This window comes from Parus major, chromosome 1 (genome assembly GCF_001522545.3).
Source record: "Parus major isolate Abel chromosome 1, Parus_major1.1, whole genome shotgun sequence".
NCBI classification, from domain to species: domain Eukaryota; kingdom Metazoa; phylum Chordata; class Aves; order Passeriformes; family Paridae; genus Parus; species Parus major.
Genome location: NC_031768.1, coordinates 111362016 through 111377311, shown reverse-complemented (window position 1 = coordinate 111377311; position 15296 = coordinate 111362016). Strand labels below are relative to the sequence as shown.

The window sequence follows — 15296 nt, the reverse complement described above, 5'->3', positions numbered from 1 at the left end:
AAATTCAGCTGCAGGCTCACGTTGCTATAATAGATCTGCTTTTGTAAATCATAGGAATTGTGTGATCAGTGGCTACAGGCAACACAGAACTCTGCACTTTGAGGCTGAAAATCTGCTTTATATTCAAATTCACTTTGTTGCTTTTAAACTCTTATTATTCTGTCTTTAAATGCAGGTAGGCCACGAATACTCCACAAGACTTGTAGGAAATGTCATATCCATGAAGAGCTCACTTCTGGCAATAAGGGGAGCAGTATCAGGACTGTGGCCTCCTCCCAGAAATGTGTAGTCAGGTTTTGGCCTCACAAGTGCACATGAAACTGATGGAAAAAATATTTTTCCTCTATAATATATGCACTTTCTGTTCTTATCTGTAAAAGGGAAAACCATTCACCCTTACTGGTACTGCCACTATCCATTTAAAATGTCTCCAAAATGTTTTCTGTAAAACAAAGTATCAAATTATAAAATGTCACATGCAGATGAGACACTAGCAATAGTAGGATTTGCTTCCCAGCAAAGATTGTGTCTGGTAAACTATACAGAGGTATTCAGGAAGAAATTGCTTTGTGCATCCAAGTTCAAATTTATCCTCAGAGTGTTTGGTTAAAGTTCTGCTTGGCAAAGACTGACTCTCCTTTTTGTGTTTTCCTTCTGCTTATGGCAGCTATAGTGCTGTATCTCTGAAGTTTTGCCTTATCCCCAAGAAAGATAAACTTGGGCTTTTATGTGGTGTTGCACTGATTTGATTACTAGTAACATAAAAAATGACTTACAAAATATGTGTGTAAAAAGCTTCCCATAAACTGAGATACCATGACATCCTCCATACCATTGTTTTAAAGGTTTATTTTCCAAGTTCCAACGTGGATTATTAACAGACAGGGCCATGACTGTATTTTCCCTTGCACATATGTATCTGCACCAGAAGGAAATGTTTGCATTTCATAAAAGCAGCCTGAAGCGAGATCAAAATGAATGTCCAGTCATAGCATACACAAAAGATGTTGTGTTTTAAAGACAAGATTATTATGCCTTTGAAATTAAAATAGTTGCCTACATCCAACTGAATGACAAGATAAGGAAAGCCTGCAAATTATAATACTAGGCCTTTGTTAGTTCAAAAATAAATAATTTTACTCAAGCCTGTCAGCTATTTAGAGTGTCTTTCTGTACATTTGCTCTCCTGAATTTAGAACAGAGAACTTTTTAGAGAAGTATTGGGAAACTCTGAGGAGGCCCAGTTTTTGATTTCCTTTTTATTTTTACTGTGCAAAGAAAATGGGCCATGGTCAACATTTTTACAGTCATTCTTTGAAGACTGGCTCCAGCTTGCCCTACCTGAGGTTTGGATCCTGGATGGTAACTTTTAGGCACAGGCTTAGCTGCTTTTTCTGGGTTGTTTTTTTTTGTCCTTTCTTTTTTTCTTTTTACTGTAATTTCTCATGAGCATAATGTTGAATATTACGTGGAGATTCTGGCAATTCCCCTAACTATGGTGTAAATGTTTCTGTTTCTCTGTATCAAAGACTGCCAAGAACAGGGCACTTAGGCTTCTTTAGCACCAAAGTGAACGGTTTCTGATGTTCACCTACTAACCCAGAATATCCTGACTCTATTCCTGCAGACAGCAGGGCAGAGTAAACACCCTAAAACAACTCCAGTCACTTGAACTTTACACGTGGAGGTGAAATGGCCTTGGCAGCGAGTGTGTTGGGTATTTTCCAGCCCCTGTGCTCATGCCCTGGAGCTCCAGTGCTGTTGGAGTTGAAATGTCAGCCCCTCAGCAGCTAATGCAATGCCATAAAACATGATGAGAGTTAGGTGAGATTCTCTGGCCAGGACGTGCGTTCGCTGGGGTTCTGCTTTCAGCCCGGCAGAATTCAATGGCTGCAGTGTTCTGCACAGGGTTCAAAGTAAAAGGACATCACATGAAATCCCCACCACCTCCAGAACAGAGAAGTTCATGGTGGGGAACCTAAACAATTGAGGTTCTCACAGTTTCCCACATGTGTGGCTGCTGGCCAAGAGTTGTTTTTTTTTCCTGAGACAGTTCCAGCTGCCATATTTAGGAAGCCAAAAATGCTCTTTTGGTACAAGATGGCTTTAGTAAAATAAGCTGTACCTCAGGCTCCAAATGCATGCTTGAACGTTAAGATTATGTGCTTACAGTGGGACTGAGACATACTTTTATCAGGATTAGCTTTTTACACAGTGTGAAGTGTATCCAAACCTACCAAATTACAAACCAGTCCTTCTCTCGTTTTATATAAAATACATTATGTCAGACATAGGTGAGTGTTAAGCAGAGAGGGGTTATGAACATAGTCCAGGACTGAGTTCAGTGTGGTTTTGTCCAAATGAGGATGGACACAACTATCTCATAGTTTTTATAGCACAATAGAAAACCAGCTAAATCTGCCTTTTTGCTGAGCTGAGGAGCCCAAGTGGGCTTTCCCTTCTGACTGTTATAAAGGTAACCACTGTCTTGTAAAATGTGAGGCAGTAAAAACTGCATCCTGCAACAGCTCTGCAGAGCCCTAAAATGTCTAAGTTGGCCTGTTACAACTTCCAGTTCAGTGCAGTAGGCAAATCTGTTTTATGTTTTTTTAAATAATCTTTTAATAATTTTCTTGTATTACGGACCACAGACAAAACGATGCAAAGCCATTTAATAACATGTCATAAACTCCTCATGTCTAGTGTTCCATTTAAAGCACAATACCATGGCAAATCTGATGCTTTAAGATATCTTGTTAAAAGATGATTGAAAATCAATGTTTGTACAAGCATATGTCAAGCTATAAATATTCAAATATATGGCAGTCCTCTCCAGGATGTTTGTAGTAGTTTAGTACAAACCACCAGTTTTTTTAAGGGTGTGGTTTTAATCTGATAATGTCTTTTTCCAAAAGCAGGAACAAGAGACAAGCTATACTATTTTGAGAGCCAGAGGCACCAACGTGACCATCAGTGGCCTCAAGCCTGACACCACCTATGTCTTCCAAATCCGAGCCCGAACTGCAGCTGGATATGGGACAAGCAGCCGCAAGTTTGAGTTTGAGACCAGCCCAGACTGTATGTATTTGTTCAAATGGTTTATGCTGACATCCTGCCCAGCTCCTGACTCATCTGAATGGCTGCTTTCACTCCTTTTCTAGCTGAGGAAAAGTGTCTCATAACTATTTATGATGTGTCTTTCTTGGTAGCATTGCTGTGTGACTTTATGTTTTATCATTAAACCTGAAACAGGCTATAAAGAGTATCCCAGAACTATCACAGGTGGTGTTTTCTTCCATTCCCTACCCTGCTTCTACCTCAGGCCAGAACTGGTGCCTTGCTAGACCGTGGCTCTTGCTGAGGGAGGAAGTGTGATGGAAAAACAAAGAGTAGTGTCAAGCCAAGTCTTTCACCCTGATTCTGTGTATATTTGAGATAAGCAATATGTTTGATCCCCGCTTCTTCCTTCTCCCCCCCCAGCTCTTATTCCGAAAGGCAAACAAGCTTCATGTTTAGAAAAAAGAGTTACAAATTGCTGTTATGGTGACTTGCAACTTTGGCATTCTAGTTGAAACTAGAACTCAAGATAGGACAATTACAGCAAGGAGGAAAAAAATATGTTGCAGAGGTAAAAAAAAACTAACAGCTTAGAGGTTAATGAGTTTTCTCTGCAATGTTACCAAAAGAAGGATAAAATGAAAAAGCAGAAGTGTGGAAGGAGACAGTGGTGCACATCTCAATAATAAGCATACAAATTACACAGATAATGCTCAGAAAGGCACAAGTTTGTTCCTGTGTTACCAAGTTATCATAACTGGGTGCAGTTGTGGGTGTGTAATAGGCAGAGGTAGGAATGATGTGACCCTAGAGAGAGGCTCTCTGCCCTGTGTGGGCCAGGGGTGGGAGCCCCCAGCTCAGTTTGGAGCACTGAGGAGTTTAATTCTGCTGTGCTCGGGGGAGCTCAGGAGGTCTCTGCCGGAGATTGGTCCTCACACCAGAGGATTAAAGGCATCCTGTCATTGCACAGCACTCCAAAGTTCCATGCACAGGGAGCACAGGGAGATACCCCAAACAAGGCAGAAAATAGCCCTTATTTTCCCTCTAGACATCTGTGCTTGCATGCCCTGGCTTTCCACAGCCTTCGTGTGGATATTGTCAGGCTTACCTGGGAGATGTAGCTCCTAAAAGCACTTCCCATCATACAGAGGGGGAAGGGAAGGTGATGATTATGGGATTTCTTGCCAAGGAAATACTCCTTTACTGAGCATGACATAAAGGGCTTACCTGACATGAATGTTTGTATTTGTGTATATGTTTATGTATTACCATCAGTTTGCCAGCAGTCTCTACAATTAGCAAGACTAAAAATTGAGAGCAACAGAAGCAACTTTGGTCAATTGGCAAAGATGGCTGGAGTCTTATGTTTTCTTCCCTTGTATTTTTTTGATGAAAAATGAAGTCCTGGATGAAATATCTGCCAGGAGACCAAATGCTATATAGTGATGTCTGTCCCTTATGTGCATGTAAATTCTGATGTCATCAATGAGATGTGTGTGTGAGGTTATCTGTATGTTTTTGTGTCGACTTTGCAGCGTTCTCCATCTCCAGTGAGAACAGCCAGGTGGTGATGATTGCCATTTCAGCAGCAGTGGCCATCATTCTCCTCACAGTGGTGGTGTACATCTTGATTGGGAGGTGGGTCTGGAGTCTGATTTGCACATTTTCTCCTATTGCTGTCCCAGAGGGGCTCTGATGACCATGGCACGTCGGGTGTCGTGGTGTGGCTGGTTTTTAATTCTTTGGCTGCTTTTTAATTCTTTGTCTGCTGCCCAGGAGCTCCAAGCACTGCCTCACAGTCAGTAATGAGTTAGCAGCCCAAATCATGCAGCAGTTGTTAAAAAATGCTATAAACACATTCTCAGGCAATTGTAAAATTAAACTGTAGGGGTCAAAAATCAACAAATCCTCTCATTAGCCAATTTCCTCAAATTCCCTGAGAACATCACATGCCTCTATAGGGCACAGAGAATGTAAATATCATTAAACTTTCAAACAGGCATTTAATTGTGCGGGGAAAACATTTTATTCTGTTTCCACCTGCAGTTAACACATAAAATTCTCTGTATTAATTTTTTTTTCTGTTGCTTGTAGATTCTGTGGATACAAGAAGTCTAAACATGGCAGTGATGAGAAAAGGCTGCATTTTGGGAATGGCCATTGTAAGTTACTGGAGCTTTTTAATGCTTTCAGATCTGTTGAATTCATCCCCTAGGTAACTGATATTTTTCAATTAAAAAAAAAAAATAAGAGCCATACCTCGCTTAAACCAAGGTGAAATTAGGAAGAGAATTATCCCTTCTCTTGTGGGTAAGGAGATTTTCCCCAAACAATTATTCTTTGTTTCAACTTCTTTCATCTGTGTTCAGGTTAGTAATGAGCAAAACATCACTGTCTGTGCTCAAACAATGCATGTGGTTGGAATTGTGATATTGATTATGCTGTGCATCACTGAAATCCAGGGTAAAACTGCAACTTCCTCATTATATAAAGTCTAAGAAATGTATTTTTCTTTCCCAAATCAAAATAAAAATCAACTAAACCTGTCTTGATGAACACTACAGCTACTGTGACAATTGTTTGCTTGGCAAAGTTCAACTACAAATAATAGTAATAACCTGGTCCTGGGTCCTCTTTGCAATGTGTGTAGCTTTGTTACACTTTTCCACAGCAGAGCTGTGGATCCTGAAGATTGGCTCATGGGCAAAGCTCCATCCACATATCCTTTAAAACAGGAAAAGAATCGTTTTGGAGCAGGAGAAGCTGAGGGGGAAAGAAGGTGATAGTTTAATTCCTGATCAGGAATGGGAGGATTACATGGTGGTTTTGTTTTTTTTTACTGTACTTTGGATTTTTATATCCTTACAGGCAAAGGTAGTGCCCCCCATAGACACCAAGACCAGAAAATCCATTTGTTGTTTCCCCACATAATTCTTTGTTTGATAAGAAGCAGTAGTTCATCTTTGAAACTGTTTCAGCAGATGAGTGTCCTGCTACACCATGTAAACCATGGTTGAACCATATATTTCTATTTCTTAGCACATTGTGACATTAATATATGTGGGGTTTTTTGCACACAATATTGGCACTCTACTATTTGCAAGAAAGGAGCTGCTGGTACCATAATCAGGTGCCCCCTGCCAAAATATAAGTGAATTAACATTTTAATGAGGGATTTACCTGCAGTAGATGGAAATTAGAGCTGCTTCCCAATCCTCATGACAATGGAATAACTGTTCTCTGACTGTTCAAATTATTATTCTTTTAAGTTTCCTGCCCCTCCTTATCTCCAGAGAGCCAAGAGCATGAATATCCATGATTTCTGTCTCCTTCCCCAGCACTGCCAGGGGATACACAAGCTGCAGCCCAACAACTGCTAAACAACTATTCTCAAAAAAAATCTCTACAGTTACATGTGGCCCATAGAATTAATGCTTCATCATCCAAATTTAATGAGGTTATAAAATAAAAGCAGCCAGTAAAATAAGTGTCACAGACAAATAACAGGTCAGAATTTGCTCTCCTTACTCCCACACAATGGAAAGTTGCAATCACTATTCTTAAACATGTCAGTGCTGTTAAATTCCTGTGGATTAAATTGCTTTTAATTTGGCTTTAGATATTTATGTACTGTTTTCTGAGTAGTGCCATGCTGATTCACTATGCAGTAAGACCAGAGCCAATCATGGGCCTGGTATGTGTGTCAGAAGTTCTTGAAAATCATTTATTTTAGATTTTGCAGATACTTATCTGTTAGAATTTCTAAGTATGTACGTGTGTGGCTGTTGAAACTTTTAATCTACCAAGCTACAGTCTTTCCCAAAGAATAAGCAAATCTCTCCTATGAACTCAAAAGGGACAAAGTAACTTCCCTGGCTGTCGTAAACTTTCAGCATCTTAAATACAGCAGCTGGTTTATTTCAGTCAGTTTACTCTGAATTACTTTTAAAAAGGCTCCAGCCATGAACTATTCCCTGCAGCCTTATTACAAATCCTATAATATTACTTCAAAGGAACAAAAATGTTTCACCTCCTCAGATCCTCTCCCTTTGCCTTCTCTGGCTGGGCCTTTTTATTTTTTTGCTACCTTTAGGGCAATTTGTGCTGTTAAAATAAAAATGTAAATTATTATGTTTGCACAGAATGAGCTGTAAAGTAGTGCAGCTTAACACATGTGCACGTGTTTATTATCTGTATTTCATGACAGAACCCAGTTACTGCCCAGGCTGCCCTTAATTATTGGTGTGAAGGGATTATTCTCCTTGCAGCCACCATCACCTGATCTTGGGAACCTCTGGGGTCAGCATTAAAAATCCCAAGCCAAAAACCCCACAGTGCAGAAGCTTTTAATTGTTATTTTTACTGGGGATGTGAGGGGGGCTGTAATGTACATTCAGCATGGAGGGGAAGGAGCATTTACAAGATTTTTAACCAAGAGCAATATACAGCCAATTACTTTTTGTTTTACTTACAGGTAATTCTGTAATCATCAGGCTCTTGAAGGAAACACAGTCGGCTTTTAATGCCGTGCACACGCAGCCCTTGTGTTGAGAGCATGGCTCTTACTTTGCATTGTTTTCAAGGCAATTAGCTTGGGAACTCAGTTCCATCATTTTTTTTGTCAGTTCTGGGGCAAATAAATCCCTGTAAAATTTATTTTTTTTCTTCTTTTACATACTCTTTGCATTGTTTGATAGAACAATTCCTTGCTTTCATGGTCCAAAGGTATTTTTTCCCATCTGTGCAAGCCCAGCAAAAAAAAGTTTTAACTATTTTAGCAGTGAAAAAATTGCTGCAGTATAATAATGCTAAGCTGGAAAGGATATTCCTGAGTGGGTTAAAGCAGTGTTTGTTGAAGGAGTTAATATCTTTTACAAGACCAACTGGTACCGTTAGGGAAAGCTGGAATACATGTCTGGGAATGTAGGGTTTGTGTCAGAAGCAGAAAACTTCAAGCTGGGTATTTCACTTTTTGTTAATAAAATATATTCCTGTTGTAAAATGAATACAACAGAGGCAGGCATAGAAGGTACTGGGTGCAAACACAAGCAAGGCTTTGAGCTGGAGGGGGGGAATGAGGCTGTGCTTTGCTTTCAGCATTTTTGTTGGAGGAACAGGTTGGGATTGATCTCTTCCTGCAATCCCTAGCCAGGAAATTCTAGAGGGGGCTAAAATAATAACATGAATGTTTGGGGAACAAAGCTCTAGAGCCAGCCTTTACTCAGAACAATTATCTGCCATCCTTGCATGTTCTGGCAGAGGGATTGAGGCAGGGGTGCATTTTTTCATGTATAGGTTTTTTATTATGCATCTTGTTGATGGACTTAGGGGAACAAAAACCGAAACCTGGAGTTAATCTGATTTCTTAATATATTCCTAAGAATTTTTTCAGGTTGACTGTAGCAACACATGTTGTTCCTTGCCCCTTTGCTTTTACTTTGGAAGGGTCAATATAAGGCAGCATCGAAATGTAGCAGCCTGGGAGGGGTGAGTGGTATTTTAATGTTGGAAAAGCAGATATTTGGAATGGATTGTCACACTTCTTGTGCAGTACATTAATGTCAGGTTTCACTCTGTACAAAGATTCTGAAGACCCACAGAAACTAGATTTGAAGAATACCTTTTCCATCTATTGATTTGGTTTCAGTGGTTTCATGAACTTTCTTTAGAAGGATTACTCGAGTCTAAGTAACATTTTCTCTCTGAATTTGTTTTTACACAGTGAAGCTCCCGGGTCTGAGAACTTATGTAGATCCACACACGTATGAGGATCCCAACCAAGCTGTGCATGAATTTGCCAAGGAACTGGATGCTTCCAATATATCCATTGATAAAGTAGTTGGAGCAGGTAATGACCACCAGATATCTTGAACTAAAGATAGCTTTTTGCTGTGTACATGCTGTTTTATATCTTTGGGTTCATGGTTGCAGCTGGAAAGAAAATGTTCTAGAAAGTCTTTGAAGTAGTAGGTCACATTTATGGCTGGTTTCAGTGCAAAGTTAAGAGTACACAATTTTGTATTTATTTTATTTTTATCTCAAAGAAAGGAGGCAACAAGACAGCTTTTCAAAGGACACCAAGCTCATACTTGAGTGCACCACCTTTGGAAGGGAAGACCATTCAGCCCATTCAGCCTCACTTCTGTGTTTCTCTTTGAGATCTGTCAGCACAGCACAGAAAATGTTATCAACTGTGAAGATGTTTTCTTTTTCTTTTTTTTTTTAATTTTTCCCCATGAAAGGACCCTTGACTATTATGCCTTGAGTGAAACCACAAACTCATTTCATACCAGTCACCACGCATCCATCAGGCTGCAGTGACCTCTGGTTGTTGGATTGATTTTGGTCACTGCTTTGGATTTGAATTATTGATTTAGGAGGAAAGGCTTGTCTGCCCAATAACTGATTGTCTGAGCCACAAAGATGCCAGTGATTGTTGGATTTACAGGAAACAAGCTGGTGAAATGATCAGATTTTGTAACAGAGGAGCCAGATTACAGCAATTCTCATTACACTGAATGTTGCAGTGGAGCAGGTAGCTCCTGGTAGAATGTGTGCTTCCTTCTAGGAGTGAAGTGGCAGATTGTCTCTTTGAGCCACAAGATCATGGAGTGTTACCTTTCCTCCTATATTAAAGCATTTATGAGGAGTACTATTGATTTTTAATCCATTGAAAAATACCTTTTCCTTTATTATTGATTTTTTTTTTGGCTTCTCTCTAAGTATACGTGGGATGTGAGAGACAGACACTGAGTGCACAGCAAAAGATTTTCAGCTGGAAAAGGTGTATAACCCAAGGTACTGTACTCAGGGCATCTCCTGAACCACCTAGTGAAAAAAGGGAACAGTTTTCATCCTCTCCTACTGAAGCTACTCAACTGTTCTGAGTTTGAAGTTATTTTATGGAGAAACATGGAGAACATGGAGATCCATGTTCCTTGCTGGTTTTAATTCTGCCCCACAAGAGTGCACTGTTCTCCATCATCTTCAGTCAAGGCAGCAAAGCATAGCTGACTGCACATAACAGGGAATTTGTGTGGGGATGGGGAAGGAGGAATACTCTGAATTTAAGTCCAGGAGCAGTGTGTTTCCTTGTAAGACTTTCAGGAGCCTCACAAATGCAAGCTTTCTCAGTTTGGGCTATATTTGCAATATATGAATCCAGAAAAGGAGTTCATAAGGATCAAGCTTGGTTGTTCTGACCTATTTTTAGTCAAGATATATAGTAGAGTAAGAAATAAACCAAAATATGTCAAATGTGGCCTCTGAAAACAGAGGAACAAATTTTGAGAAGCTCCAACAAAGGACTATGTCCTAAAGGAGTCAGGTGTTTTAAAAGTCTCTCTGCTCCACTGCAGTGAGAATCAGGGATTATTCTGTGTTGGAAGAGACCCCCAAGGATTGTGGAGTCCAGCTCTTGAGTGAATGGCCCCCATGGGGACTGAACCTGGACCTTGGCATTGCCACCATTACCCTGTTCAAACCAACTGAGCTAAGTGGCAGAGGGTTCCTGCAAGCTTTTAACATTAAAACTTGCACTCAAACTATAGTAACACCCTTTTTTCGGGCACCATAACTCAATCCACATAGTCAGGAGTACATAAGGCATTACAGTTAACATTTCCTCTTGGCAGCTGCTTGAGATGCCAACAGGAAGAGCCAGGAAGGGAAGAACAGATGAAAATCAGGCCATGGAGTGCTGGGAGCTTCCAAAATGCGTTTGTGGCATCACTTTACACTGCTATCACCCTCAGCACGTGGTAGCTTTTACATTCAGAGTGCCTCTGAGGCAACTTCTTCAGGAACACTTCTCCCCAAAACCAGAAAGGCATTTCCTGCCTCTTAATGAGTCAATGACTTGTTTGAGTGAATGACTTGGTCTCTTCCTGCCCTTGTCCTCTGCAAGGCTAGTGTGAATGAAATTGTAAAAAAAGGACAGGGATTTGAGAAGAAGGGGTTCATTTAACTGCCCTCAAGTGTGACGTAAGTAACGAGACCTTCTAGTCAGGCAAGGAGTCTCGACATTCTGAAATGCTCCAAGCAGTTTTTCACAGAAGTCTCAGAGAAGAGAGGGCTTTCAGAGCTTACACAGCTTTGAAAAACATACACAAATGCAATAAGGAAATATTCTTATCCAAAAGAACCTCAAGAAAAACACAAGGGATTTTAGTGGGAGGCTAAGCATAAGAAAATTGAGGTCAGAAGCCACTTTCTCAGATTTTTCTTTGCAGTAATTTTTTTCTTTTAGAATAACTCACTTATTTTTATGGATTCAGTTCAACAAACCACTTCACAAGTTTAAATCCAACTGGGCAATAGGAGAATGCTACAGAAAGTACCTTCTTGATATGGGGTAGATTTAACTATGTGCTTTGCCAGACAAGAAAGCGAGTGTTTGCTTTTCTTCTGAAGCTGAAATAAACTTGTAGCACAACATCTTGTTGATCCAATTATTCACAAAATTCAGGGGCTACCTGGCTATGAACTTTCTGTGAAGGTTTGCAGGGTCCCAGTGAAGGCAAGAACATTGCTGATGTTCCCAAGGTTTATGAAACATTGAGCTTTGGTGCCTCTCCAAATCAGAGGGAGATTTGGTTTAATCTCCTCACAGATTTAAAATGCAGCAAAGTGAAGGGAGTAGCTGATTTCACAGAATCCTCATTTACTGTTCCCCTAAGTGCAGCAAACTCCATTCCCTGGTGTACTAAATAGCCTATTTAAAAAGAAATGGGGCTATCCTGAAGAGCGATCTTAGTGCCCTGAACAGCCCTCCGAAATCATATCTATCAGTTTTCCACATGTAAATAGGCACACCAGTCTGCAGGGCAGGTTATACAGTCTTTATGTGTGTGGCATAATTAAAAATAAACACTTCAGGAAGGCTTTGTATGGAAAGCCATCATCCTCATTTCTTAGAGCCAGGTTTTCCACTCAAACACAAGCCCTTGTTCCTCCTAAACAGAGTCTGGTGGGACCCAGTCCATTTCTTACTGGGATCATTTAGTAATAATTTGCAGGAAAAATTGTAGTGTAACTGCATGGGTCACTATGGGTGCTGACCAGATAGATATATTCAGCATCCATGCTGCCCTGGATATAAAAATATCATAGGTTAATGTAGCTGGGCTGCCTGGGGAGCTCTTTCCAATTAGATCATTTTCCAAGAAAGTAAACCAGCTTTATATCCACAGACAGCAGCAAACTTCATTGCTAGAAAGAGCCCATCTTTTATTCTCCTGCAGCATCTGCTGGCCTTGAGGTACTTTTGGAATCTGATTAATCACTCAAGTTCTGGATTGTTCAGCCATGCCTAAATGGGGCTGTGTTGATGGACATTACCCGTAACCTCTTCCTTCCCAGAAGTTAAACAAATATCAGATACACGATTCCAGCTTTAAAATGAAGGATTGATTGCTGGGCTGCTGGCTGAAATCATAGCTAAAGTCTCCATTGACAGTAACTGTAAAATAGTTCTAAGAGCTTAGCTTGTTATAACTTTCTGGACCATTAAAACATCAAGAAAATGGAGCTGGAAGCTGCATGCTACAAGATTTATTTCAAACAGTTTTTTTCCCCCTTCCCTCTGTTTTCAAGATGTGCTTTGCTCTTCTTATTTTGTGGTACTCTGACAGTGTTGGGCTGTTTGGTGTCTGAACTCCTGCTAAAGTATAATGGTCATTTGGGCTTGCAGAACTTGATTGCTTTTAATTAGGTCTGAAAAGAGCTCAACTCCCATTAGTTACTAGTAATAGCTTTTAAAATTTCTTTTCTGAGCTGCTGCCTTTCTTGGCAGCCTGAAATACAAACAGTGTTAGAATCAAAGGATGTGATTGTCGGTGCTTTTTAGCAATATGTATGTACATAAAGATACATCTTCCTTTTAGTGGTTATTACCTTGAGAGTACAGTTCTCTGCCTAGAGGATGAAGCAGCTGGTGATAAGATACAGTGATATTAATTTCTGTGTTGTTGACTCAAATCTACCTGGGTTAGCAACAGAGAAAGATCATTGCCCTACCACATCTTTATTCAGGCCTTTTTTGATTAACTTAGCTGTCAAAAAAAAAAAAAAAAAAGAAAAAAGTTCCGAATAAAAAGCTGAAAAGGGGCTTTGAAATCAGCTGCTGCTCAAATGGTAACATATTGAAATTTTCTCTTGTGATTTGTGTAAAAATTAGTTAACTGAAAAAAATTTTCAAGTGACATGTCTTCTTCCAACAGTTTTCTACTTGTTTAATATTTCCTCTTTGGAATGCTAAAAGAGTTTTCCTTGTACTCTGCTCTTTCATATTGCAAAAGGATAAACCAGTGTACATCACATTGCAGAGGCTGATTCTTTTTTCTTGAATCCATACAAAATAACCACATTTCAGCTTTTGTCACTTTTTCCACTCTCTTTTTCAGGAGAATTTGGGGAAGTGTGCAGTGGGCGCCTGAAGCTGCCTTCTAAAAAGGAAATTTCAGTGGCCATCAAAACCCTGAAAGTTGGCTACACAGAAAAGCAGAGGAGGGACTTCCTGGGAGAAGCCAGCATCATGGGCCAGTTTGACCACCCCAACATCATCCGACTGGAGGGAGTCGTCACTAAAAGTAAGAAGTGACGTGGAAAGTGCCCTGGAGGTGCCTTCCAGCCTGGATAATTCTCTGATTTTCTGATCAATCAAAGGAGAGCACAAGTGAATTATAAATGAAGTCATCCAGGTTTATGCTCTGCAAAAAGCTCAATAATAAATTGACAGGTTTAATAAGATCCAGAGTTACAAATTGCTCCGAAAGAGCCAAGAGGCACTGGGTGATGCGCTGGTGAGGAGTCCTGGAACCTAATGAGCTGAGGCTTCCCAATTGCACTGAATTGTTCTGCTTTCAGCTAAATCATTAGCTCATTAGCACTAATTAATGAACAGCCTACTTGGTACAAAAACCAGTTCTAGTGAATTATTAAATAAGGCCAAACTCTTTTCCTGGATGGTTTTCATGCAGGGGAAATATTCCATGGGATCTTCAATATGTACCAGCACGAGGCATTTTAAAGCTCCAAAACTCCAGAATTCAAACATCTTGGTAAAAATCTCAAAGAAGAAGTCTTGAGGATTTAATCTGTCAGTAGTAAAACTAATTTTATCTCTGTCCTTATATATATATTTACTTAAATGCCTTTTCTAAATCTGCCTTTGGTTTTGCTTTTGGGTTTGGTTGGGGTTTGGGGTTTTTTTGGTTGGTTTTTTGTTTGTTTGGTTTTTGGGTTTTTTTTTTTATTTTTGTTAAAGCATATTCTTGGTCTTTATGATAAAAAAAAAACTTCTCTTTTTGAGACAAAAAATTTAACTGAAACTTCTATGTCCATGTTGTAACTTCCTGGAAAAGTAATGTATTTCAACAACCCTCTTCAGCCACATTTTCTGTATTCCCTCTGCAGAATGAAGTGGTACATTTAGTGATCAAATTTATCTACTTACATTAGTTATTACGTGGGAGATGAATAAGATTTTATAAGAGGCAATCTTAAAAAAATAAAAAATAAAAAATTGAGTGCTCTTAGATTTTCCAGGGAAACAGAAAAAATTTGTAGGATATTTCCTTGTTTATCCTAGGAGATCTTACTAGCAAAGTAGCTCTTTGCCATTTCAGTGATCAGCTTGGAATTTGCTGAGGATGTTTTTAGTTTAATTGGATAGAAACATACCAAATACTTTGGTTTTAAGTAGATGGTTTTATTAGTTTTAAGAAAATTTTAGTTTTTAATTGTGTGATTCAAAGTTTCACAGGGATGGGTATGAAAAAATGTCATAGCATACTGCTGAAAAGTATAAGAAATTAAAACCCCACCAGAATATGTCTAAAAGTCACTAGTGAAAGGTATGTAAAACACTGTATGTTACAAAGAGCCATAATTATAATAATAATAATGCCTTCTCTATGTGTGATTCATGAAAGTCTATTTTACTGATTTCAATAACAAAGAAATTATTGTTTATCTTAGGTCTCACAGTCCTATTAGGAAAGGTCTGCCTGCATAAATTGAGGTTTATCTCCTGCTTTGTAGTGACACACATTTTGTACAGTCAGAATAAGATCTGCAGTCACAAAATCACTTGAAATGCCAGCATCAATCTGCACACAGCTGAGCTAAAAATCTATTTGGTTACATTTTGTATTCCTGGAGCACTTGAGACAATAATTTGACTGCTGTACATGCAGGAATTTGTTTGTTGCTCTTGAATGTGCATTACTAATTCTCTC

The 15296-nt window shown here is 39.4% G+C and overlaps 1 protein-coding gene across 1 annotated transcript in view; it reads left to right on the top strand.

The window, feature by feature from the left end:
- Positions 1–15296, top strand: part of EPHA3 (EPH receptor A3) — a 176963-nt gene that overhangs the window by 131626 nt on the left and 30041 nt on the right. Inside the window, exons 7-11 of the mRNA XM_019007610.2 lie at positions 2916–3078; positions 4593–4695; positions 5152–5219; positions 8780–8905; positions 13461–13646. Of these exons, the coding sequence (XP_018863155.2) occupies positions 2916–3078; positions 4593–4695; positions 5152–5219; positions 8780–8905; positions 13461–13646 (646 nt within the window). The remainder of the gene's footprint in view (positions 1–2915; positions 3079–4592; positions 4696–5151; positions 5220–8779; positions 8906–13460; positions 13647–15296) is intronic.